The sequence below is a fragment of the Hippichthys cyanospilos genome, chromosome 20 (assembly GCF_059441005.1).
Source record: "Hippichthys cyanospilos isolate Australia breed blue-spotted pipefish chromosome 20, RoL_Hcya_1.0, whole genome shotgun sequence".
Classification (NCBI taxonomy): domain Eukaryota; kingdom Metazoa; phylum Chordata; class Actinopteri; order Syngnathiformes; family Syngnathidae; genus Hippichthys; species Hippichthys cyanospilos.
The window spans coordinates 2,731,276-2,756,429 of record NC_142388.1 but is presented as its reverse complement, the minus strand read 5'-3'; the positions used below and the strand labels follow the sequence as shown (position 1 = coordinate 2,756,429).

At 43.2% G+C, this 25,154-nt stretch overlaps 2 protein-coding genes across 8 annotated transcripts in view; both read left to right on the top strand.

Annotated features, from left to right (window-relative positions):
- Positions 1-7,896, top strand: part of adgb (androglobin) — a 44,359-nt gene extending 36,463 nt beyond the window's left edge. For 2 of the 4 annotated variants that reach the window (XM_088404139.1, XM_088404141.1), the window contains exons 30-35: positions 683-822; positions 2,074-2,229; positions 2,554-2,650; positions 2,712-2,814; positions 6,067-6,250; positions 6,346-7,896. In XM_088404139.1, coding sequence (XP_088260265.1) covers positions 683-822; positions 2,074-2,229; positions 2,554-2,650; positions 2,712-2,814; positions 6,067-6,250; positions 6,346-6,465 — 800 coding nt within the window. In that variant the 3' untranslated portion in view covers positions 6,466-7,896. The remainder of the gene's footprint in view (positions 1-682; positions 823-2,073; positions 2,230-2,553; positions 2,651-2,711; positions 2,815-6,066; positions 6,251-6,345) is intronic. The other 2 variants (XM_088404143.1, XM_088404142.1) reach the window with 2 other exon arrangements.
- A 13,075-nt stretch (positions 7,897-20,971) lies between these two features.
- Positions 20,972-25,154, top strand: part of stxbp5a (syntaxin binding protein 5a (tomosyn)) — a 64,329-nt gene continuing 60,146 nt past the window's right edge. For 2 of the 4 annotated variants that reach the window (XM_088403299.1, XM_088403297.1), the window contains exons 1-3: positions 20,989-21,250; positions 21,341-21,517; positions 24,358-24,455. In XM_088403299.1, the coding sequence (XP_088259425.1) occupies positions 21,350-21,517; positions 24,358-24,455 (266 nt within the window). In that variant the 5' untranslated portion in view covers positions 20,989-21,250; positions 21,341-21,349. Of the gene's footprint in view, positions 21,251-21,340; positions 21,518-24,357; positions 24,456-25,154 lie in introns of all 4 variants that reach the window. The other 2 variants (XR_015863793.1, XM_088403298.1) reach the window with 2 other exon arrangements.

Sequence of the window (25,154 nt, the reverse complement as noted above, 5' to 3'; positions counted from 1 at the left end):
TGTTGTTTTGTTTCCCCCATTTTTAAATGTTTACTTCCAAGTGCGACATATTCTCCGGAAACTAAGCCTATTTATTCGTGTCCATTGTAGTAGACATTTTTGCCATTGAAGCTTTCCTACCAAGTCCTAGTGTCCTCACTAGGACCGCCTGTCCTTTCAAATTATGTCTCACGAGTTTGGGTGGGTGCGATTAACTTTGGTGTCTTGTTGAGACAAAATGTTGTAAAAAAGTGCACATAAATGTATAGGATGGTTACATTGTGGGGCTCCATAGACGCTAAAAGGCAAGGGGATAAGGTTGCACATGGACATCGAATGTATGATAAAGCCAAAATAAAAGTACTCAACCTTTGATGACGTGTGATGGACGTAATGTTGCGATGCAATACTGCAGTCTAGTGGCTACTATGGGAACTGCTACAGAGTCTTGTATGTTTCTGCAACCTTTGTTGTGAATTAGAACTATACAAATAACATTCTACATAATGTTTCATTGTTTATTATAAGAAAAAAAAAACGTTGTGCAGTTAATCCCCCCATCCCCCCCCCCCCCCCCCCCCCACACACACACACACACACACACACACACACACAATTGTTCCAAAGAAAACTTTTAGAACGCAATTTTGTTCAATTTGATTTTCAAGGTTGTCTAAAATATCATTGTCTTTGCAAAATGCAGTATTTTTTCCGGACGAATTGGAATCCATCCCCGCTATGTCTGGTAGCGACGAACAGAACACAGAAACAACCAAAGTCATCCGAAAAGTTGAAGATGACAAGGCGACTGCCACCGGCGCTTCTGTCCAGAAGGAAGACATGGTAATGTATTGCAGCTGCCTGTAAATATTAAAAAAAAACAAATCTAAACTAAACTTATATTCAAGAGTGCCTTTTATCTAATGTCTCTTTATGGTAAACCTAAAGCAAACATCTAACGTCTAACATGATAGCAATAGTTCTAAGTTCATTTCATGTAGATTTTTTTTCTTTCTGCAAATGCAGTATGTTATTAGGTTCACGGTTGAATTTATATCATCCAAATGTTTGGAATAAAGCGGGTCTCTCGTAACATTTAAAGATAAATAAAAAAAAAAGAAAAAAGATTCAAGGAAAAGCACATATTTCGACTCATGGCATTTTGGGGTGAAAAACAGTGAAACAAAAACATTAAAACAGGGTGATGTGCCATTGATATGGGTTTTAACAAACTTTGGAATTATTTTATGATGCATCACCAGAAGATAACATCTGATTTTGTGTGTCATCTGCAAGAAAATTGCATCATTAATTTAACACACAACAAAAAAAGCATTTGATGTTATCGACGATTGACTAAAACACAATCCAGCGATGAGTTCTTTCATGTTGTAGTTCATTTGCTCTTAATTTAAAAAGAAAACTGCTCTTTCTGCCAGTGTTAAAAAGCATTAAGTTAGATTTGCTGTTACCTGTTAAAATCTCACCAACGATCCACCGTGCCTTCACGTGCCCCCCATTTGATTTTAGATTGCTTTAGCGGCATCGTATCTTAGGTGAAAATCGGAATACCCGCGGAATCATATCACTCTGTTAACCACAAATCAAATAAAAAGTCAAACTTTTCAGTTTTTGCGGATGTTTGACAGAGGCCATTTAAGAACCTTGCAAAGCAAATTCCGGGATTTGTGTCAAAATACATGGTGGGTATTTAAAAGTGGTGAAGGTTCGGCTAAAGAACTATGTAGGACTGAATTGGGAATTCAATAAGATGTGCTTCTTGTTTGCTAAACAGCTAATCCAAAATGCAATCAAATTTCCAAGGCAAATTTTCCACCGCGCATTTCCATTTGTTTTCTTTCATTAGCAGGGCAGCGTTGTTGGAAGCTGCCGATGCCACGATCCGCGAATAAATTAATTCAACAATGACATATTATATTCAGCCAGCTCGGCGCAACGAAATAAAAAATTCAAATCCGGGCTGAGTCGCTCATCGAAAGAGACAGACTCCTCATGCGTTAGCAGTGCGGTGACCTTCATGTGTTTTGGCCGGCCTGTTATTTATTTTTGTTCTTATTTTGTTTCTTTGCGCAGGTCCTTGACCTGACAAAGGCCAACTACACGCTGCATGTGGTTGTCGACGAGAGCCAAGCCGAGAACATCGTGGTGAAGAAGGATGTCGAGCGGATAGAGCAAATCAAGGCTATTAAAAGAGCCTGGGAGGCGGCGGAACCGGGCCGCGCTGCCAAGGTAACGGAGTGGCTGCGTGTCTCGGAGGGAGGCAAAAGTATTGGGACACGCCACCTTAATTCACCCCTGTAGCGCATCTCAGTTTTTGTCATGGATTCATTATGGAGTAGTCAGGGGATGCGATGGCTTTGTGTCCCAATACTTTTGCCCGCTTCGCTCTTGTTCGGGCCACGCCGCCTTAATTCACCCCTGTAGCACCTCTCGGTTTTTGTTACTATTCAATACGGAGTGGGCAGTAGGGTATGCTGTGGTTCTGTGTCCCAATACTTTTGTCCGCTTCGCTCTTGTTCCGACCTGTTATGACTTTCATTCCGTCTTATAAAGGCGTGGCAGTTGCGTCTCAACTGGCTCCGTCAGTTTTACCTTAGCGAAGATGGCGACGCTCCAACTCCACCACCAGAGCCAGACCCCATCGAGTCAGGTATTTTCGACCAAAACACGGCGCCCGCATACTTTGGCCTCACGTGATGTTTGTTCTCCAGAAGAAGACAGCTCCAGCCCCGTTCCTCCCGAACTTCCCAGTATACCGATTGAGGAGCTCCTAACCATCGTTGTTCCTCCCTTGGACTACACACCGTTCATCAGGTGGCTCTCTCTGCGCTAAACATGTTTCCTTTTGATAGCAGGAAGTTAGCTTTAGCTGCTAGCGTGGCACCGCAAAGTGATTGGTATGGCCTCGTGTCAAGAGCGTCGCTTCACTTAATTTTTCTCAAATAATTCTCCCCCTACGCTCTGTAACAACTTTTGTTTGGTTAGCCGGCGAAATTGTGACATGGATTTGGCACGAGCTATGCTAATAACACACAAATAATCTTCCTGCGGATTTAGCCGCCAGTTTCAGACCTAGAACATCAATCAATCGTCAGATTGTTTGTTTTGTTTTTTTTTATACAAAGGTCAATGCTGATATATGTCAAAATTCCAAATAAGCTCTGATAACCACTCCATCTCTAGCCATTTTCAAAACAAACATGGTGGAGCAGCATTTAACTGTTATGCTGCAGGCATAACAGTACTCGAGATGCCAAGTAAAATCATACTCAAATGTAAATGATTTTAAATCCAGATTTAAAATTGTGATATCGCTCAACATCTATGAAGCATTTTTGAATTTCACTATACATTTACTAGCTCCTTTATTTTTAGATGTCCTTATAGCTGTTGTTTGCAATTCTATTCAAATTTTGTCAATTCAATATGAATAAGCTACCGTATTTTTCGCACTATAAGCCTTAATTATTTTTAAAAAGCTGATGGCGCGCCCTATAATCAGGTGCGCCTTATATATGGATCAATATTGAGATTGGGATTGGTAGATGGGGATGAAGTGATAAAGTAAGCTTTACCTGTTTCTTTTATGTGTTTACAATTGAAAAAGGTTGCTCATATTCACATTGAGTTATGCTATTTGAGTTAGTTTTGTTATTACTTTGAGTATTACTATATTTTGATTGAAAAAGTTTGAAAATATGTCATTAATTGAGGGTGCGCCTTATAATGCTGTGCGCCTTATATATGGAAAGGTTTAAAAATGTCATTAATTGAAGGTGCGCCTTGTAATCCGGTGCGCCTTATAGTGCGAAAATACGGTACTTTTGTAGCACGTGCTATTCAAACAAATCTTCGAGTGCCTCGTTGTCTGCAGTGAGTGTGCGCTCATCATGCAAAGCGAAGGGGCAAAAAAAAAAAAAACATTTGTATGAGAGCCATTGAACATTCTCCCATTATATGCATGCATGCATTGCCCAAGTTGTTTCTCGACTATGCTGTCAAATATCCAAAGTGTCAAGTCAGCGACAGTCCAAAGAAAGTATCTCCATCCCAGAGGGCATTTTTTTTTTTTTTTTGGTCTCATGTCATCAGCGCCGCCTTCGGCCCAGCTCGCCTTCCCTCGCCCAGGCCATCCCCCGGCCGTGACAAATGAGCCGGAATTTGGGTCTCTTAATCAAAAAGCTATTTCAGAACCCCCGTTGAGCTCTTCTGTCACTCCCCCTCGCCGAGCATATGCGTGTGTGTGTGTGTGTGTACAGCTGTTAATGGCTGCCGACAATGTGGACTGCAATTTACTCTCAAGGCATAACCACACACACACACACACACACAGAAAGAGGCTATGCTGGCCGCTGCTCATTAACTCTTACTTCAGTAGCACAGCTACTTGCTTCCCCTCGTCATTAACTCCAGAAAAAGCCAAACACTTTTTTTTTTTTTTTTCCTTCCCTTCATCTATGTTTGCACCTCAGATGGCCACTTGTACTTTTCTTCTCCCTCCAACTCAAAACTTTTGCAAACTGCCTCCATTTCTGGCTCCGGCTTCCTCTTGTTCTCCTCGTCTTATCACACACAGGCAGGCGCAGACAACACACTTTTTTTTTTTTTTTTTTGGTGCCATTTGACAGCGGCATTACAATGAAGCCTTAAAGCAGGAATTCTCACACCCGCGTCATTTTGGATTTATGGCCGAGCGCGTGAGATAAAGGCCGGATTGTGAGTCCCACAATTTCCCCTCTGCACATCTCTGGCCTATCAGGCAAGTGGAGAATATTGTAAGCTTTAGTATTGAAGTGAAAAAAATCATACTAGGTCAATAATATAGAAAAATAATGTCATAACAGATTTAAAACAAACCAGAAATACACACGCCTCTTAATTTACAATTTTATACAGAATATGGAGTTTCATGCTTAATTCCTGGATTTAAATAACTCTTTTTACTCCTTTCTTTGCGTACTGGAAATGATTTAGATTTTTTTTTCATATCTATTCCATAGTTATTCCATAAATTAGCACCTTTAACAGACACGCATTTGCTTTCTGTGTGTACTTACCGTATTTTAGTTGCGCCCTCAGACTACAACATCCCTCTCATAAAAAATCAAGATATTAATGCCTAAAAGTGGCATGCCAGGTCATAAATCCTCATCCACATCATAATGCCGAGTAAAATGCTGTTATCTGTACAAAGGTTTCTAAGATATAAATATTTTATTTGAGGCTTATTCTTTTTTTGCAAATATTTCTTCACAATTTAAACGACTTAAGTGTTAATATACATTTCAGGACATATGAAAATATTGAAAAAATAAATTGATTTCCGAACTTTTGACTAGTGCAGTACAAATTCCATGAAAACTATGGTAGCTTGAATGGTCAGCAAAATCGCTTTTAAAATTAACTGAAAATGTAAACAGTGAACAGTTCCCTGATGTCAAGAAGTGAACGTGACCTCGGACGTGACCATGCCATCAGGTTAATTAATAATAAATAAATAAATAAATATACCCGGCCGATAATCGGATGTTCCCTGATGTCATTTGCTTTTGGTTACATGTTTTGAAATCATTGTGGACTCCCTCCATTTTCTTTTATGTGGAGCAGCACCACCCTGTGTCGAAAATAAGAAGTGCATTGCATGCAAACAAGCATAACGTCAGTGACTTGTTCTGATTTCCATATTTTTCGAACTACAAGTCGCAACTTTTTTCAAAAGATGTGAATTAAAATATCAACATGATGTATAATTTGAATAGATCTCGTATAAACTTGTGACATGTAAATTTGATGTGTGTTTATGTATATATGTATATATTTTTATATACTGCGTGTGTGTATATGTGTGTGTTAACTGCAGTTTTCTGTCGGTGTTATTTTGAAAATATCCATCCATCCATCCATCCATTCAAGTTTTTTGTTCAATTTTTACGGCTGTGGTTTATACACAGGTATGGCTTACAGTCGGAAAAATAAGGTATTCAAAAAAACAAAACAAACATTGATAATTCCTCTTCTAACTCGGCGACATACAGTATTAACATTTTCCGTGTGTAATCCACGCAGAAGGACAAACGCCAGCCCGATCATGTTGGACCCCGAGATGGAGGACATCCAGCGGAAGGAGCGCTTGGAAAGGATCCAGGCCTACCAGTCGGAACGCGACCTGCTTGTAGAGGAACGCGAGCGCAAAGCCGCCACCAGGAGGGAACGAATGCAAGGCATTCTGTCGCAATACGAAGACCAGCAGGTCTCCTCGCCGGCGTCCGATGGCGACTAGCGGCGCATCCTTTTCGGTCATTCCGACTCCAAACTCCTCACGCTGTGTGTCGGCATCCTTTCCAGGCGGAGCTGGCGGAAGGGCAGCAGAAATTCCTCGAGATGTGCACGCAGCAGAATGACGATTCCAAAGACGATCGTAAATCGGTTAACAGTCGCGTAAAAAGGAGGGAGGGCGAAGCCTAGCGGGCGATTGCCAAACAAAATCTCACCGCGAGCGGGTCTCTGAACCCAGACGACGCAGCTCAGGGCTTTACTGTATGTTTGGCCGCGCTAGCTTGCTAATATGCTAATCCGTCTCTTGGGTGTGGACGGCATCGTAGCATCATAGGGAAAGAGCTTAAGTGACTGAAGCCATATTCAAGAGCGGCAGCTACTATGTGCCAAAGTAATACAACTTATGGACCTCATTAAGTCGACTAAGATTTGCATCTTCGTGAATCCCGTGCTCCCTCGTTTATTGCTGATAAGAGCATAATGGGAATGCAGAACAAATTGCTTCTTCCTGTGGCTTTTGGCCTGGAAATGCAAGATAGTAGTTTTTTTAGTTTGTGAGTCAATTCAACCTCAGCATTACTTTGTTTTACCTGTAGTGTATCTGACAGATGAAATGTAGACAAATGTGGATGAAACAGTCTTCTATAACAGTAGTTCAGGCAGTTAAAATAAGAATCGACATCCACCATTTGAGCATCACGTAAACACTGATAATGCCATCCAGTGGACATGATTGCTAATTGCATTTTCATCCCCTGCATTAAACATGGTAGTGTTTTACAGCCTCGGGTTGAACTCCTTAGCTGATTGTTTTCGTGTTACACTTTTATTACTGTGTTGTGTTTCAATTGTAATGTAGCTCTAGACCCACAGACATGGTGTTAACTTTTAAGTGTAAGTAGTAAAACAGAAAAAAAAAATGGTATGAGTGCAGACCGTAGTAGACCAGTGAATGATAAATGACGGACCAGAACAAAAAGTTGTCAAATGTCGCGCCTTTTAGTGTTAGTGGAAATTTGAGCAATAAAAGAACAAAAAAAAAAAACGGATCACAAAAAATAATGATGTAAACTGGCATTAGATATGTTCATAAATGAAAATTGTGTAGGAGAGTTAGATTTTTTTTTTTCTTAATATATACCCCTAATTTTCGGACTTTTAGGCGCATCTTAAATAGGAGTTCAAACTCAAAATCAATACAACACATTTGCTTTACCACTGAATTGTCTCGTCGTGGCTCACCCAAAAAAACAAATAAATAAATAATTTACAAAAAAGCCTCCAGATAGGCCACACGGGACCATAAGCCACAGTGCTCATATAATGATAAAAAAAAGTTGCGGCTTATGGTCCGAAAATTATGGTATATAAATAATATTGCTATTTTTTGACTGGTTTGACTTAAAAAGAAAATTTGCAAGAACATAAATAAAATCTGTGAGAGTGAAGCCGCTGTAAGTGAACCGCAATGTTACGAGGGAACACTGTAACTTGATTACGGCATTAAACGCTGTGAGGTGACAGTTCGAAACTAATGTGCAATTGTGTCACTTATTTTTTGCATGAATATAAGACAAAGAAAAAAAAATCTAACAGTGTTATGTACTTTGGGGGCTCACCTGTATCGCAACTATTTAAATTAGAAATTGAACAAAAATATTGGTTACACAAGTAGTTGCTAATTTTTGATGCTAGCAGCTCGTGAAGTGGAAAAAATCTTTTATGATGTGAACATGAAATTTCTATCCAGATTTCTTTCTGTTCCGCTAACTATCAAGCTTGTGTTCCAGGTAATAGCTAGCTAAATAATGATCTAGCCAGGCATCCAGCTAGCTAAATAGCTAGACTAATTCACAGATATCTAGGTTTATAGTAGTGATGGAAAAATGAAGCTGAATGAAGTACTTGTGTTTTTTTTTCTCTAGATAGTGCTCTTGGTTGCCATCTAGAGGAGTAAAAAAAATATAAGTGCTTCATTAGCTTAAAGCTAACCACTTAGCTTCTCGGTGCCTTCAAATAAGTCTGGTAAAAGTAATCACTCATCATTATCAACCTCTTCCAATCATTCATTGTGTTGACATTTTTTGTCCAACCAAATCTCACATAGAAAAGTAAATTGTATCTATTGTATTTAAGACCACAGGGACACATTCAGCACTATGTTCACATAATAACATTCCGTAAACCATTTGCTTTCTTGAAGGTCACTGTATTGACATGATGGCCCAAAGGCATGCTGGGTACACACAACTACCCGCCAGCTTCTAATCGATTGACTGGTTGATTCATATGTATATATATATATATATATATATTTGTGCCAAAGAAAGTCGCCATTTTTCTAGACTAAAGAAAGAAGGTAACTTACGTGGATATTTTAAAGTTTTGATATGCATATTAAGTGTTGATTAGTTGTATTCAGTCTTGCTGCTTTTCTAAGGTTGAAAATGAGGTAATGGTGCCATCTAGCGGTTATAAATATTAATAACTTGTCAGAGTGACGCTCGGAATGAACAGATGTTTCTATTCTGGCTATGATGTAATTGTGGTGCATTGAAGTCATCTCCAGTAATTGCACTTATTCAAAGAAAACATCGACACATTATCTGAGTGGCGTTCTTATTCCAGTACAAAGGCACAAAGATGTTATTCTGCTTCTGTTATGGACAAAAATGGCGGAATGTGTTCATCAGGCCCCTTCCCGCTTGATGTGTATTCCGCTCCACTCTGTCAGGCCTCATTGATTCCGCCGCCGTTTTCTTCCCCATCCTGCCACTGAGCATTGCATTGCCTCTGCACTGCTGCTTCGTTCCCCACTATGTTTTTTTTTTCTTTTTCATCTAAAATTGTGTGTTTCCTCCCCACAGGGTACACGCGGAGCAGCGGCTGTCGTTGGACAGATTATCCTTGCGCCGTAATTGGCTGTATTAATGGAGAGGCTGCTTCATAATTGGCGGCTGTTTGCTGGACGCAAAGATGAGGGACAAAAGGATCGTGCAACCTTGAAGGTACTGTACATGCCAAGTAATAAGAAAATATTGGATTCTTCAATGGAGCCACGTAGTAGCGTGATGCAATTAAGGGGAACTGGATACACATTCCCTGAATGATGCGGGGACGGCGGTGGCTCTTTAATTCACTTTTCATTTGGGAGATAATAATTCAAGACCGGCTTAATCGATTTATTTCCACATGCGCGACGGCAAAGGACGATCTACCTTTGCCGGCTTTCCACGAAGGCTCCCCATTGCCTTCAGACGCTCGTTAATCATACCCTAATGTCTCAGATGGTTCACTTTTATATGGACTTATGCTTTTTCCATGCTTGTTTGCTTCCGTCATGAGATTGGAAACCTTTAAGCCATTCACTTGTGGCCCGGTTAAACTAGATCTTTGATGTCTTTGGCCGTCAATGGCAGTGAATGAGTTAGAGAGGCCGCGGGAGGGCGCAAAACCTTTCCGACATCTAAAGTGAGGGTAAAACTGCACATAAAATGTGTTTAAATAATCCTCTTATTTGTGAAAGTAAAGCCAAACTTAAAGGTCACCTGATATTTTATATTTTCCACAGTTCAATGCCATACATGTTGGGCAATAAACTGGTGTGCAAGCCGATAATTCAGCAAAAAACTAATTTTGTCACAAATAAGCCACACCAGTTTGTAAGATCAGATAATTATGTAGAAAGATGGTATATGCCATTTTTATACAATTTATATAAACTGTATTTCTAATACTTTTTTTTAACAGCCACTGATTCACAAATCGTAGTTTTTCCATAAATTGATGCCATCAGCAGATAAACACAATTGCTTTTTTGGTGGATTGCCCCCTGGTGGCTAGTAATGAAACTACACATAAGCTACAATGGACTGCAGGGCTCAAATCATGAGAAAAAAGTTGCAGCTCAAGGTCTGAAATTTATGGTATGTGCACATAAATGATCAAATCAAATAAGATATAGTTTCTCATTATATAAGAGGATTTAAAAAAAAATTGTATTGGCATTCCTCACCAGGAAGTCAAACGTCTCGTTGACTGAAGGCGCGCTTCATGACATAGTTCGCAACTTGTCAGGTCACAAAACAGCGCTGGAGCCTATCCCAGCGGAGTGAATGAAGAGGCCAAAAACAAAGCATCTTACTGACATCAAAACGAACAAAGAAAAACACAGTAACACCCGTTCCTCCTCTCAAATCGGTCCCCTCAGAAAACCACAACTCATAGCAACAGTTCCACCCCTTGATTATCTGGCTGTATGCTTACTAAAACATGTTCGCCATTTGGACATTTTCTACAGTCAAACCTTTTATCTAATAAATAAAACGTTGCTGTTTACTTGGCCAATTCTGCTAAACACACCAAACTAGGGTGAAAATCTTGCTCCATTGGACTTTTATCCCTTTTGGGAGTAAGCAGTGGCCTTCAAGCCTGCAAGAGATCAATGATCACACACCCTGACACACTCGGGGTGAAATGGGGTTGATACAAGGTGCTTTTACCCCCCCCTCCCGCTCAATATGCCGCAGCGTTGGCCCCTCTTTGTACACGCCACCCCGCTGCGAGCGAATATACCGAGAGGTCAGCCCTCAGAGGCCGCCTCTGCTGTTAGAAGACGGAAAAGCAAGACCTTTGAAAGAGGAAAACCCCGTCGCTATCTGTGCTTAAGACCAGCCGAAGACCTAACCTTTACGGCGATGGAACACAATCACCAGGGAGGAGAAGCTGAGGCTGACAGACTGACAAGCCAGCGTTTTGCTCTTGTAATCCCAAGCCCACATTACCCTCTTGTCACACCCTCCGCGGCGCACACTTTACGAGCGTCTGCCCGCGCTGGAGGCTGAACGCCATGGCAGACGTACTAACTTGATTCTCCAAAGCTATTGGCTATCGGTCTCCCTTAATCGCCTCTCATTGACTTGACTGTCCCTGCCTTGTCGCTTGGCCGACCTCCAGCGGCGCTCTCAAACGGAGACGGGATTCGTAACAAAATGTGCTTACTCGGTCCTGAAATCAGCCTAGATTGCAATGGCCATTCGGGATTTGTAAGTAGTACCAGGTCCAAAATTTGTCCTGGAGCGCGACAGTCATTCGGGGTTTTTCATGCCCGTTTTTGCAATCACTTTCCCAAACAAGGCCAAAATTGGGTCCAAGATTTAGTCTGAAATGGAATGACCATTTGGGATTTTCCGCAATTTTCCAATGGAGGGTTTTAAGCGGACATGTGCAAACTTAGAACCTGGAATGCAGCGTTCTTTGGGGAGTTTCCTGAATATCCCAATGGCCAACATGCCTGTTTCTGCACCAATTTTGAGGCTAAAATTGGGTCTAAAATATGTCTTAGAATGGAAATCCAATTAGATTTTACTGATATTCCCAATGGTCAATGCGCCTGTAACGCGTTAATGTGAGGTTTATACGCGCTGGTGCGATGGTTCCGAAATTCTGAAATGGAACGGCCATCAGGATCTTCCAGACAAATGGGAAGCATTTTTTTTTTTTAGTCCAAAATTTGGTCTGGAATGAACGGACCAATGGAGGTTTTCAAGAATTTTCAATGGCTAACAAAAAGCAGTTGTGAGAGATTTGTAAGAAGGGAATTAAAGTGTCCAAAATTCAACCTGGAATGGATAGGCCGTTTGGGATTTTCCAGGATTTCCCAATGGCCAACGTACCTGTTTGTAGAACCCTTTGCGGGAAGTTTGCAAGCAGTGCTTACCGGGTCCAAATCTGATATAGAATCGAACAGTTGTTAGAGATTTCGGGGCCATTTCGTAAAAATGATCTGTAGAAAACCCCAGATTGGGAGTAGGGGAGTAATTTTTTTTTTGGGGGGGGGGCACAGATTAGTTTTCCTGTACTCCTCTTGACGTACGTCTCCCGAGGTCCGCCCCCTTGACTACCTATCATTCGTGAAGATAAGCCTACTCTGAAGGTCAAACGGCATCGATATTCGCGCGCCGTATTCCTACGTCTTCGGGGATGTGCGTAAACTGCAGCGCGGCTCCCGGCAGGAGACGGTGTCAAACGTTGACAGCTGTCCTTCATGTTCTTTCAAGATGTAAGGGGGTAGGCTTATGTGATTTTGTCTTAAATGACAAGTGTCCTCTGCGCACGGAGGCCTGTCTGTCTCATTCAAATCAACCCAGATGGCAGCCGTCCAAAACGGCCGGGCGTGTGATGTCACGGTGGCGGCAAAAAAAAAAAAAAAACGGTCTCGCCGTGATAACAGCGACTTCTCTGCAGCTGATCCTCTTTGCAGTTTTTCCCTCGCAGTTGTAGTTTCTTCAGATGAGGTCGCGCGGAGATAAAGAGGGAACGTGATGAAGCATCCCGACATCGCGTTTGTTCAAATCACGACTTAATTGCTTTTGTGTTGGAGACGACTAAATTAATTCGGCGATTGCCGTTTACACACCAGAGCCCAGGGAATGTCAGCTCGCCGCTTCCTCCCGCCGGATTGGTTTGCGCACTAGCAACTCTGGGAGGATTATTGCGCCGCTTAATTTACCATCCCGGGCCTCGGGGGCCGCAATAGCTGCTCATTGTGGTTTTTTTTCTGCGCGCCTTTGTGGAGGTGGAGAAAGAGGAATTGAAGCTTCGTGATTTTTGGATTTGTGTGATGGATTTCGGGGAGTTTCGTTGAGATGTAGGGCTGCAAACAACGGTGATTCCGGTAACCCGTTATTTCGTGGAATAATCGGTGAATCGATATTTGGAAATGTTTCGCGATACTTTATTCAAAAATGGAATATTTTGTTTTATATTGAGAGCGGAGAATTTTTCTTTGTATTTTGTGGTCAATAACGTAATGAGAGGCTCTCACATTTTTCAGTGATGTACCACCTGTGATTTTTTTTTTCCAGGAAAGTATTCCCTAACCAGCATAGCACAGCATTTTTGGTGGAAAAACAAACAAAAATAACAAAAACAAAACTATAGATTCGCACATTAGTTCAGTTTACACGCTTCTTTTATATAAAATGATCCCGGAGCAACTTCAGCTAATACGAGCTGCTGTTAGCTGCAACAGGATTTGACGTCCACCGTCTAGCTTGTCCCGTTACGCTAATTAATGTAAGTAAGAAAAATGCACATCTGTGCATCAAAACTTAGCTTTTTTGGCTGACGGTTCAATCTTCCTTGAATGGTGTTGAATCTAAAAAACCCAGTTTACAGTTTATAGAACGCACCCATACTAAGTGCGTCTTAATTACAGTATTTATCACATGGTGCGTTCTCCACAAGAATTGCTTTCAGTGACAATGACCTTGAACGATAAAGACAAAAGTAGAGAAAGGATTCCGCTAAGCTCATGTCGGACACGGTCACGGTGAAGCGCTCATTTGATAAACCGCGAACAGATTCCGAGCTGAAACCTCAACGAAGCCCGTGAGGGATATCATCGATAACCTGTACTGTGCTCACCATCGATTATTGCAATCCCGGATAGCGGGACAGCCGATTTCTTTGTCGGCTTATAAGAGCATCGGCGCCATTTGGAGGATTTCCCATAAATCCTGGTGAATATCCCGGGAAACGGCCCCGCACGTCTTTAAGAATCATTCCGTCCTGGGCTTCTGTCGTAGCCGTGGCGACGCTGGCACCGCCCTTTCCTCGAACAGCGCCGTCCATCTGCTCCGCGATACGAGCGGGTCAGATTATCGCCTTATCGGTACGGGCGCCAGCTGCGACGCCCCGAGCGCAGTCGAGCAGATGCGTGGCAGTTTTGCCCGAAGCTATTTGACGAAACGCATCCGCATAGTCACTTTGGAGTTTTTTTTTTTACCTTTCGCAACAGATGCTCCCTTCTGGACTTTGTGCTGTTATTTCCCTCGCTGCTTTTCTTGCTTCCCGGCTTTTGTGTATCCGTACGTAAGAGTCGTGCGTTACCTCAATTTACGAATGTGCGGTTACGAAATGCCTCTTTGGAAAATTATTGCCTCTAGTTAAACAAAATTCAGGATACGGAAGGCGAAATTGTTGATCTGCAATAATAAGAAACGATACACCATTGTTCACTCGAACAAGACTGTAATACATCACAACCCCCGATGATTTGAATATGTATTTGTCCATAAATGATGTTTACTGGGAGTTTTCATTTTTACATGCTTCACCCATACTTTCTACTAACGGTACACACTATAGAACTTAGACATAGAAGTGATTAGCGATTAGCTATGGCTAACATTGTACATTCACATAAAAACGCTAGCGTGTCTGATGTTAGCGACGATAGCACATCTTTTGCATTTTGCAGAACACAGAGGAAGTACTTTGCATGACCTTAAACTAAACATGCTCAAAACTATACAAAAATACATATTATTGCTCCTGTGGATGTGTAAATGATGCCTGAAAATGAAAAACACAACAAAACAACAAAAACTGCAATTAAAACACCTTAAGTTCTCTATGTACATGCTCCACCATAACAGCGCCATCTCAAGGCAATCAAATGAACTGCATTATTATAATTTAAAGGGTTTCAAAGCGTTTTTTTTTGGGGGGGGGGGGGGGGGGGAGGTAATGGATTAGGCACGCCTCTATGTATGAATTTCGTATGCAGAGGTACCACCTTTTTCACTTGCTCCTGTCTAGTCAATTATTGTATACATGCCACATTTCCGAGTGAATGTTTGACCTTTTTACGTCTTCTGCAGTCGTTCATCTTTGAATTTTGCCAGGCTGCCCAAGGGATCTTGTGTATTGATTTATGCTACAACATCATCTGTCTACAGATTCATGATTATTGTTATCGTTTGTGAGCATTAGATCTGACAGCCTTAGAGATTTTAGACCCAAGGATTTTACACAAGTTGTGAAAGTTTTTTTTTTTTTTACAGAATGGTCCATCTGGATATTTTATACCCTTAGAGGTAATGTGCCTTATGTGAATGGGCAATCCCATCCATAGGCAAGCGCCACTTGAAACGCAGCTACGTGAAGTCCAAGCCACACTGTAGAAAGTTGACTATGTTTTTACATGAATAAATAGGAATACATGGATGGAAATTAAACCGTTAAAAAAATCGATTCATTCATCAAAATGATAGTTAATAGCAGCCCTGAAGTTATCTTGGACTGTTTTATTTTTAATAGAGCACAAGAACGTAGCATTTCAATAGGGGTGTGTAGACTTTTTATATGCTCCGTTGGTCTCACTGTCGATTCCGTTTCATTGCACCGTAGAACACGTCGATTCCCGAATGATGATTGTCGCATTAATAATCTGATGACAGCTTTATCTTTGTTTTTTTTTTTTTATTTTATTCCTCCAGCAACAAGTCCTCATCCCTTTCACCCCCTGCCATCAATATTCATGAACGCTCGCCGGGATATCGGCAGTAGGATGCTCCCTGTTTTCGTGGGATGTTAACAGATATGTCACAGGGCTTCTTCATCACTCATTTACTTGCATGTTGCAATTGTGACAACGGCGTGCCGAGCGCCGACTCCCCGGCAATGCCTCATTAATTTACAATCCCCCAGGCGCCATTGAAGGTTTTGTGTCTGTCTTTTACGTTTTTTTTTTGTTTTTTTTAACGGCGGCACGCTCTTGTCGCTACGGATCGTCATCTCCTCGCTCCGTTTGTCCGCAAGCGTCTTGTTTACGGTCGGCGCGTGGCAGCAGGTCCTCTCTGGCTTGTTAGTGCTTGAAATCAAGCACTTGGTGGCTTGCCACATCCTCGCGGGCCTGTACAGTAGGTGTCGCACTCAGGTGCGCCGCAACTCGCTTGATTTAACTACAGCTGTGAGTGACGACAGAAAAACCCCGGGCCTTCTGTTCCCGCCGCGCCGCACTTCGACTCGGCGTAACCTCACCCGCCGTGACCTCCCGGTGTTTCTTCGCCACTTTCCCCAGACAGCGCTCCGTTGCTAAGGGGGTCATACGTGTCTGCGACTATGATGTGGAGCTTTGACACGGTGGCGCCGGGGATGCATCAGTCAGGAGCGTTTAGCCTCTGTTGATGGTAGTTTTCAGTGGCTGAATAAGGCCACTGTGTAACATTGGGGCAAAGGCTAGTATATGAAGTACAAACATTTATTGTCAATCATCTTTGCCAGTGGTTTTTAAATGGGGGTACGTGAAGGCGATTCAGGGGGTATGTGAGATAATAGGATTTCCGCAGGTATCGCCTAATCACATTTTAATGCGTTGGACTGCCGCGATGGGAACTCTCCAAATTGAGAGCAAATTGATTGGAGCTTGAAGCAACCTTTTGCTGAATTGGGTTGTAATTAGTCCTGTTGAAGAGTTTTCAATGCCTTCATTTTGGTAGTGGTGGTTTATACCGATGTGCGTTTTTCAGCTGTTTTTGCTGAAATACACCTAGAGAAATCACTAACGATGTACTTCTAGACTTTCATGAATTAGACATGGATTTTCCAGCACTCAGCACTCTGTTAGTATGCCTGTATTTACACCCCTAACCCTGGCTTCACCCAAAAATATTCAACCTCTACTTTGCAGAAATGTACATTTTACAGAGGAGGTGCTTGCAACATGACTAGCAAAAAGTGAGGGAGGACTAAACTGTCATTTTTCAATGTTTTCTGAAAAACAAGGAAAAAAAACGTATTAGAACAGTTTTTTTTCATTGTAACAGAAAAACAACTAAGAAAAAGGAGTCAATTTCTTCCAGAAACAATGACAAATGATATAGGCAGGTATGCTACAGCATGTCGTCAATATGTCGTATTTCGCAACAAAAATATGTTTCCAGACAACATACAAATTTTCAGACATTGATCGCAACTTCTTCAAGCTGTTCAGCAATGCGCTCGCAGCCTCTCTATGTTTGGATTCTGTCTTAATTGGCCACCTAAAAACCTGGCTGTTTTCACCACTGGCGTTCAAGTCATTCTTAGCAAACGGAGCGGGCGTCACACGAACGCACCCCCATCTAATTCCGCTCGGCATCTTTGCCATGTCCACGTTCATCCCGCCTAACCTCTGCCCCTGGAATTAGTACTGGATTAGCCCGCTGTTCATGCGCATAATGGAACTCCATGTTCCCTATTTGCATATTTTCCCCGAGTTATTGCGCGCAATTGTAATCCGCCGAGCGAAAGGATGCTCGTCACTGATAAGGCATGCAGATGCCCGCCGAAGATTAGCCGACTGCATGATAGAATCCGACCATAACGTGCCGAAAACGGCCGGCGGTGACATGGACTCCACTGACAGTGAGTGGACAGTGAAATTGGCAGCATTCTGGCAGCCGCTAGCGTCATATCAATCACGCATTATGTAGGTGTGAAGTGGGAGTGAGTTCCGCGTGGAGGAGGAGGCGGCAGCTGGATTCACATGAATTAATGACCAGATTCGGGAGCTTCTGCAGCTCCAATCCTATCGTAAATGAATAGTCGTATTTAGGGAGCGTTCACACGACACAGGAAATGGAGTCAAACAGAATCACAGAATGCAGTCAGTGGGGCAATCGTTGCCTGTTTATTTTGGCCTGTTTTCTCTCAATCTACTTTTTCATTGACAATCGCACCCTGTTTTTGCGGTTCAGTGCAAAACGATCCAGTACAATATACAGTACCCTACGATACACGTGTCAAACCCCGAGCCTGGAGGGCCGGTATCCTGCGTGTTTTTCAAGCTTTTCTCCCCAAAAACCTGATTCTAATGATAAGCTCTGCAGGAGCTTGAAAATGATCTAAATCATTGAATTTACGAGGGTGCCCAAGCGCGTCCCCCGAGAACATCGGCTTGTTTTCGATGTAACACTCCACCAATGCACTTGATTCCAATTGTCAGGCTTCTGCAAAGCTTGAGGGGGAGCTGATCAGTTGACTCAGGTGTATTGTCGCAGGGTTACATCGAAAACAAGCCGGATAGGTTCTCTCAGAACCGGAATGTTCTCCACGGAGTCTCCAAACCTGATTCGGGGAAACAGATTTTCTGTTGAATTGTGTAGCCGTACAGCCGGCCTGTTGTGTAATCATTTTTATAATTGGACCCTAATATATATGACAGACTAAAAGGCTTGTCAGATCACCTTATAAATGTATTTGGCCCTTTTCCAAGCACTTCTCTGGCTCCACGATGGAATTGTAAATCAGCCTGGCGTACAGTATCAGGTCAAAGGAAAATGTTTTTGGCATTGACTAAGTCTGGACTCCAAAAAATGGACTTGAGTTTAGATCAGTCCCGACTTGATCTAAACCCCTCGGTCTTCCTCGGTATCAGTCTCTTCCTGCCTTGGTCTTCATCGTGACTGGGTATCAATGCCTTGAAAAAATGAGGTCTCAACGTGTTCTTCACCTCTTTTGGTCTTCGTCTTGACTTAGGACGTGGTTTTGTTTTGGCATATATGTTCGTTGGATGCCCCACGAGCGGATAACGAACAAATCAATACCCTGCACCAAAACGTAATCGTCTCGGATTATCTTTCTGATAATCAGTCCTTTCGGAAGAGCGGTGACAGTTAAAACTGCCTGATTTTTGGTGTGTGCCAGGCCAAGGTCATGGGAAGGGTTTTTGCTAGGCCACCACCTAAACTGACCAAAGAATGACCAATCAGGACCGGTCATAAAACGTGAGGTTTTTCCTTTTTTGGCTTTTTACCAAAGATGCTGCGACCATGCGTGTCCTCAGCAGGGGATCTTATCAAAGCATCCAAACACGGCGCTCAGACCCGTCCACGTAATGCAGCAAGATGAATGGCCCGTCCACAACACAATGGCGCTAAATTAAATCACTGATGTAACACTCATCCGCCGAACGGTCCTCCCCTTTCTCGCGTGGTCCTCACGCACATGCAAGGACCTCTTTGTTCCGCCGCCTAATATATTCTCCGTACGGCATCGGAATCGAGGCGATACGTATGGTCAATTTCAGTTCGTTATGGAAATGAGTCCCTGACCCAAGCGAATAAAGAACTAGCTTGGTTTCTTTTCATGTTTCAGTCGCCTCAAAGCAACCTTCACTTGCATGTACAGGTAGACAAAAGGAAATTGCAGCATTGCCATTTATGGCACTGGTGCATGAGATCAGGTGTTAGAGCACGGAGCTGTTACTTCCACCAGGGTGGCCTCTCGCATCCCGCGGTGCAAGGGGGACACCTGCTCATTGTGGGTGACCTGATGGATGTCAGGTGTGAGATGCCTCAGGTGCGTTATCTCTGACCTCACAAGAAATAAAATTGAACACAGCTGTACCCGAGTTCTCCACTTAACTCAACCGTGACCTTTCAGGGAATTTTTTAGCCCCCCCCTCGGAGGACTAAAAACTTGACAGAAAATGTGATGGAACACAAACCAATTCTCAATGTGCTTTGTTTTTAGCCTTGACTGGGCCGAACTGCACCAGTTTTTGAGCTTGAGTTTTTCTGGCATCTTCAACGTCTTTTAATGGTCTCGAGTTGGTCAAAATTCCTTAAATTATTGACAGTCTTATCCTTTTATTTGGCTGTGCTTTGGTTTTGACAATCTCAACCTTCTTTCCTCCTTGTCTTTGCTTGGCTCCTTGACCAAGGACCTGAAAACCCCAAATTCTTGATCCCAACAGTCTGAGCATACTTGAACATTTTAGTTATTTGGTCTCAAACCCTCAGTCTTGGTCTGGATATGGTTTCAGCCTGCCATAGTCTTAGTCTTGACTATATTGAGATTTGCTCTCAAACTGGTCTTTCTACTGGGTCTTGCGCCCACAAACAAGGTCATGATCCCGACAGTCTAAACCTGCCTTGAGATTTGTCCCTACTTAATCTCAAACCCTTAAAGTCTTGGGCTTGACTTGGTGCTACACACTTAAACTCAAGATCCGAACAGTCGCTGTTTTGAGTTTTGTCCTTGATCTCAAACCCTCAAAGTCTTGGCCCTGGTTTGGTCTTAAAACCTCAAGATCACAATCCTGACTTTCTTAACCTGCCTTAGGCTTTGTCATAACTTTGTCTCAAACCCTCAAAGGTTTGGTCTTGATTCTGTCCTTCACCCTTAAACTCCTGACCCCAACAATCTCATCTTGCCTTGAGGTTTGTCTTTGCTTGGTTTCACACCTTCAACATCTTGGTCTTGAAGCTCATGAGCCCAACAGTCTCAACCTGCCTGAGGCTGTGTCATTACTTGCTTTCAAACCCCCAAGGGTTTGGTCTTGACTCAGTCCTACACCCTTGCTTGGTCTCAATCCCTCAATGTCTTGGATCTCGACATAGTTTTAACCCTCTGTGAGATTAGTCTTGAATTGCTCCCAAATCTTTGTTTTGAATTTTTCTGGTACCCTAAAATGTACTGGTCTTGACTTGGTATCAGTCAAAACTTTCAGCTTGCCTCAGTCTTGCGTTTTTTTAATTTCTTTTTTTTTGTCCATTAAACTTTTTTTTTTCCAATTGTCGAGTATTTACATGTTTAAAAATCCCACAATTGAGGCTACATTTTGTAGTTCTCTGACCGGGTCTTTAAGGTCTTGGTACTACTTGAGTGGGGGCTGTGGCGTGATGTCCCGGTCCACTTCACCGGAGCATCACAGGAATCAACGGGTGCAATAGAGCCCAACCCAAATGCGGAGCATACGTGAGGGTGAATGGACTGACAGAGGGAGTGGCGTTGGAAGCGAAAAAAAAAAAAAAAAACGAGAGTGGGAGGGGTGGGAGTAGAGACAAGGTGGCGGGATTCTGCGTCCGAGTGATGCGCATGCGTACGGGAAGCAGAATGGAGAGAGAGCGAGAGAGAGAGAGAGAGAAGGGGAGGGGGCAAGTGGAGGAGGTTGAGCCGAGCCGCGGAGAGACGCAGTGGGGCCACGGTCCGAGTACATCGCCGCACCGAACGACCGACGCATCAGCATCTCTGCAGCTTCTTCCCTTTTCCCTCCTCCCCGTTTTTTTTTCCCCCTCAACCGATCGAGAAGACTGTGTGGCTCCAGCCTTGCAGCATGGAGAGCTCGCAGAAAAACACGCTCTAAAAACGTGAGATTTACCGGGTGGAGAGAGAGAGAGAGAGAGAGAGACTACGTGTGCATGTAAGTGCCCCCCCCCCCCCCCGCCCCCCCACCCCCACCCTCTCCTTCCACTTCCACTCATGCCCAACGTGTGCTCCCCTCCTTCCGCAGTGACCAAAAATGAAGAAGTTCAACATCAGGAAGGTGTTGGACGGCTTGAAAGAGGCGTCCTCCTCCTCCTCGTCCTCCTCCGCCCCCTCCTCCTCCAACCCCTTGGTCCAAGTGGGTCCGCAGGAGAACCATCTGGTCCACGAGCACCTCCAGTCCGAGCATTTCCAGCTCTGTAAGGTAAAAGAAGAACGTTGGGGTGGAAAGGGGGGGGGGGGGGGGGTGTCATCACCATGCAATGATCACCTGCGGGGTGGACGTTGTGGGCGTGGGAAGGGGGAGGAGGGCGGATGAGTTAACAGCAGTTGCTTTGAGGTTTTGCGCGTTTCAAAGATTTTCACGCCGTGGCGTCAAATTCTCTTGGCCGATGTGCTTTACGTTCCCGACTCATGCCACAGGAAATTAAACGCCGTGTTAATTCCCCTTGAGGTCCCCCCCCCACACACACACACACACGCATACTTGTCCCCTTTGGCCTCCGCTCATTTACATAAAAGCACTGGATCGGGGCCCCCGTGTTGTTTTTTGCAACCGGCGTGCACACGTTCTCGGCGTGAACTGTCATATTACAGGGGATGGACCACGCTGATCTCCTCTTGCATAATCAGCTTGCTTTGGATTAGCGGAATGGTGGGGAATGGGATATCAGTGGAACATAGTGCGGATGTGTGTTTGTTGCCCCGTTGATTGGTTTTCGCGCTGGAGGTGGCGGCCTGAAGCCAGTTGTTAGTGGAATTAAGCAAAAAAAAAAGCCTTGCCCCTTGCCCTCCCCTCCGGCATCCACAATAACAGCATGTGGATGGGGTTAATAATGCAGCATGCGCCCCGCACGCTCTGTGCTTGCTCGTTCTCTATATCCTGCGGTGTGAAGTCAGGAGGTACACTTGTTTAATGTTGACACGATGGTTTTGGTGTCTGAAGTGGAGACCAACGAGCGTGAAGTCAACGTTATACTCCGAATTCCCCTAAAACTTAACAACATAAAGGCGCACAGCGTCACGCGAAGGAGTCATTATAACGCACATTTGCACGAAGTTGCTTCATGTTCCAATTCATTTGCTCTTAATTTGAAAAGAAAAGTGTTCGTGCTCACGGCATTGAAATGCCTCTAACTAGATTTGCTGATACCTGCAGAGGCCCTGATAAAAATATAACGAATCCCGTTTGAAGACTTTGGAAACTTATGAGAACATATGGTCTTCTGATGGGTACTATCAGTACAGTAGTGTGAGAATTTAAGATAAAATGACCTGTTACTTCAGAACATTTCAGTTGGTGCATTGGTTTGCCGCACACCACATTTTTGCTCGCGTTTTAGTTGAGTGACCTTGTAAGGTCGACGCAATCACGATTTAGCAACGAGTGCCTTCGTGTTACAGTTACTTTGCTCTTGATTTGAAAAGGAAATGGCACTGTTCCTGTCATACCAAGCTCTAGAAAACCTCTTAAAATCACATGTACCCCCTGAATTGCATTCACATACCCTATTGGTACACCCATTTGAGATTAGGATGAATGTTTTTTATTTATGTATTTTCTTAGTCTTCATCTACTATCATAGCATCTTGGCAAATAGAAGTTGAATATTTTTTGGAGCGTTTTTTTTTTTTATCCCCCCCATCAAGCACATTATGCATGTCCATTCTGTAAATGAAAAGACATTACATTGCGTTTGTGAATGAAGAGCTCAATGTTTACATTGTGGGTGTAGTGTACTGTATACGCGAACGGGCAGACAGATGTTTGCGCTGTGTCTGTGAATGGCCAAATGAACATTTACATTACGCACACGTGAATGGATAGCCAGATATTTACACGATGTGTCCGTGAATGGACGGATTCTGCAAATGTTTGCATCATGTGAGTATGTGAATTGTTTGTGTGCATTCTGGGTGTATGGGAATAATTAGATTGGCTTTGGCTGCATGTGAATTATGATAGGCGAATGAGCAGGCAGAGGATGTTTTTGTTACTAAATCAGTGGAAAAAGTAACAGAAGTATAAACAGATACAATGTCATACAATACAGATATTGTTGAATGGATACATATCAAGCAATGTGAATGGCAACACTTGCCATTCATTTGTGCAGGTAGGTGTACCTAATGCGGTGGCCGGGGTGCACAATTCGCACCGCGGCGAGATTGCGAGGACGGCAGGTGTCTATGCTGCACTGGGCTCTTCTTACGTAACATCCTTTTACCGTCTGCCACTGAGCAAACAAACACAGCCTTCTGCCAGATGACTGATGTCATAAAGCCACAATTGCACACCTACAGAGTACCGGAGTTGGGTAAAAACAACAAAAAAAAAAAACAAGTCAAAATCTCTGCGTTTGTTGCTGATTTCCTGTTATCTCCAGACTTAATCACGACTTCATGTGGGAGGCGGTGACGAAGGGAAAAAAGGTTTAAAAAAACGAGCGATAGAGGAGGAATCTCAAAATAGGACCGTGATTATAAAAGTATTCTATTCGAAATAGCGCTGCCAAAATATAACTGTGACAGAAAGTAATTTGGCTGTTTTGGGAATTATTTTCTCACTCCATATTCTACAATGCAGGAAAGCGTTTTTATTTATATATATATATATATATATATATATATATATATATATATATATATATATATATATATATATATATAATATTTATATCCACATTGTTTGAGCTCAGTTAAGTCTACTTGCTTAATGTTAACACATAATATGAAACACCATAAACAGGCTAATGTAAATTAGCATAAATGTGATGGCAATTCATTATAATCCAGCAAATGCTTTTTTACACACTCAACAGAAAATCGTACAATAGTTGTTCACTAGTACTACAAATTCGATTGTCCCTACACATTCAAACAGCGCTGTGAGAAAACCGAGTGATTCCAAACACAGCGTTTGACTTTTCCACTTTCACCTCCATCTGCCGTGTTTGTTTACCCTTTACCAGGTGCGCAAAATCATTTCCCAAAGTCACACGGCAGCTGTCAAATGCTAATTGAAACTCTCCCGTCTCCGCGCAGACCGTTCGCCATGGCTTCCCGTACCAGCCGTCGTCCATGGCGTTCGACCCCGTGCAGAAGATCCTGGCCATCGGGACGCAGAGCGGAGCGCTCAGATTGTATCCTTTCCAAGCGGCCCTTGTCCAAAATCGTGACGGGCGCGGCTTGATATCGAGAATCCCGCCATTTTCCCGGAAACAGCCTGAAGGTAAGTGACCAACGCCTTGTTCAAAAACTTCGAGGTTTAGACGAGTGTTTGCGTACTTTACATGCTGATCTGTATGTATGCTTAAATGCTAAGCGTGCATGGGAGTAACCGCTAAAAAAGTTAGCAAACGTATGAGCAGAACGCCGTGGCAAACGGCGACGACAGCTTGCAAACAAACGCCACCGCGGGGAGTCGTTCGGCTTCAGAGGACGCCGCCGAGCTCGCCGCTGTCAGGCTGCTTTTACAGGTCCTCCGTGTGTTCCCTCGCCTGTCCAACAACCCGCGCCAGCTCATTAGCGTGACCGAGAGCTGACGGCTTGGCCGTTTGCTCGCTGGCAGCCCGCGCCCGCTCACCTGCGATGTGAAGGTTAGGAAATCAACCCGAGGACAGCTGAAAAAGACAGCGTCAAGTTTATGTATGGCATCCTGAATTATAAAAGTGTCTTACACTGGCCAACAGATCACAAAAACTTAGGTGAAGCGGCAGTAAAACAGGCCAAAATTCAGATCTCATGTTGGCCTGGGGCAAAGCACTAATTGCTTTATATGCATGGAGGATTGTGTCAGTTATAGGAGGGTGTGCACACTTATGCAAATGAAGTGATAGAAT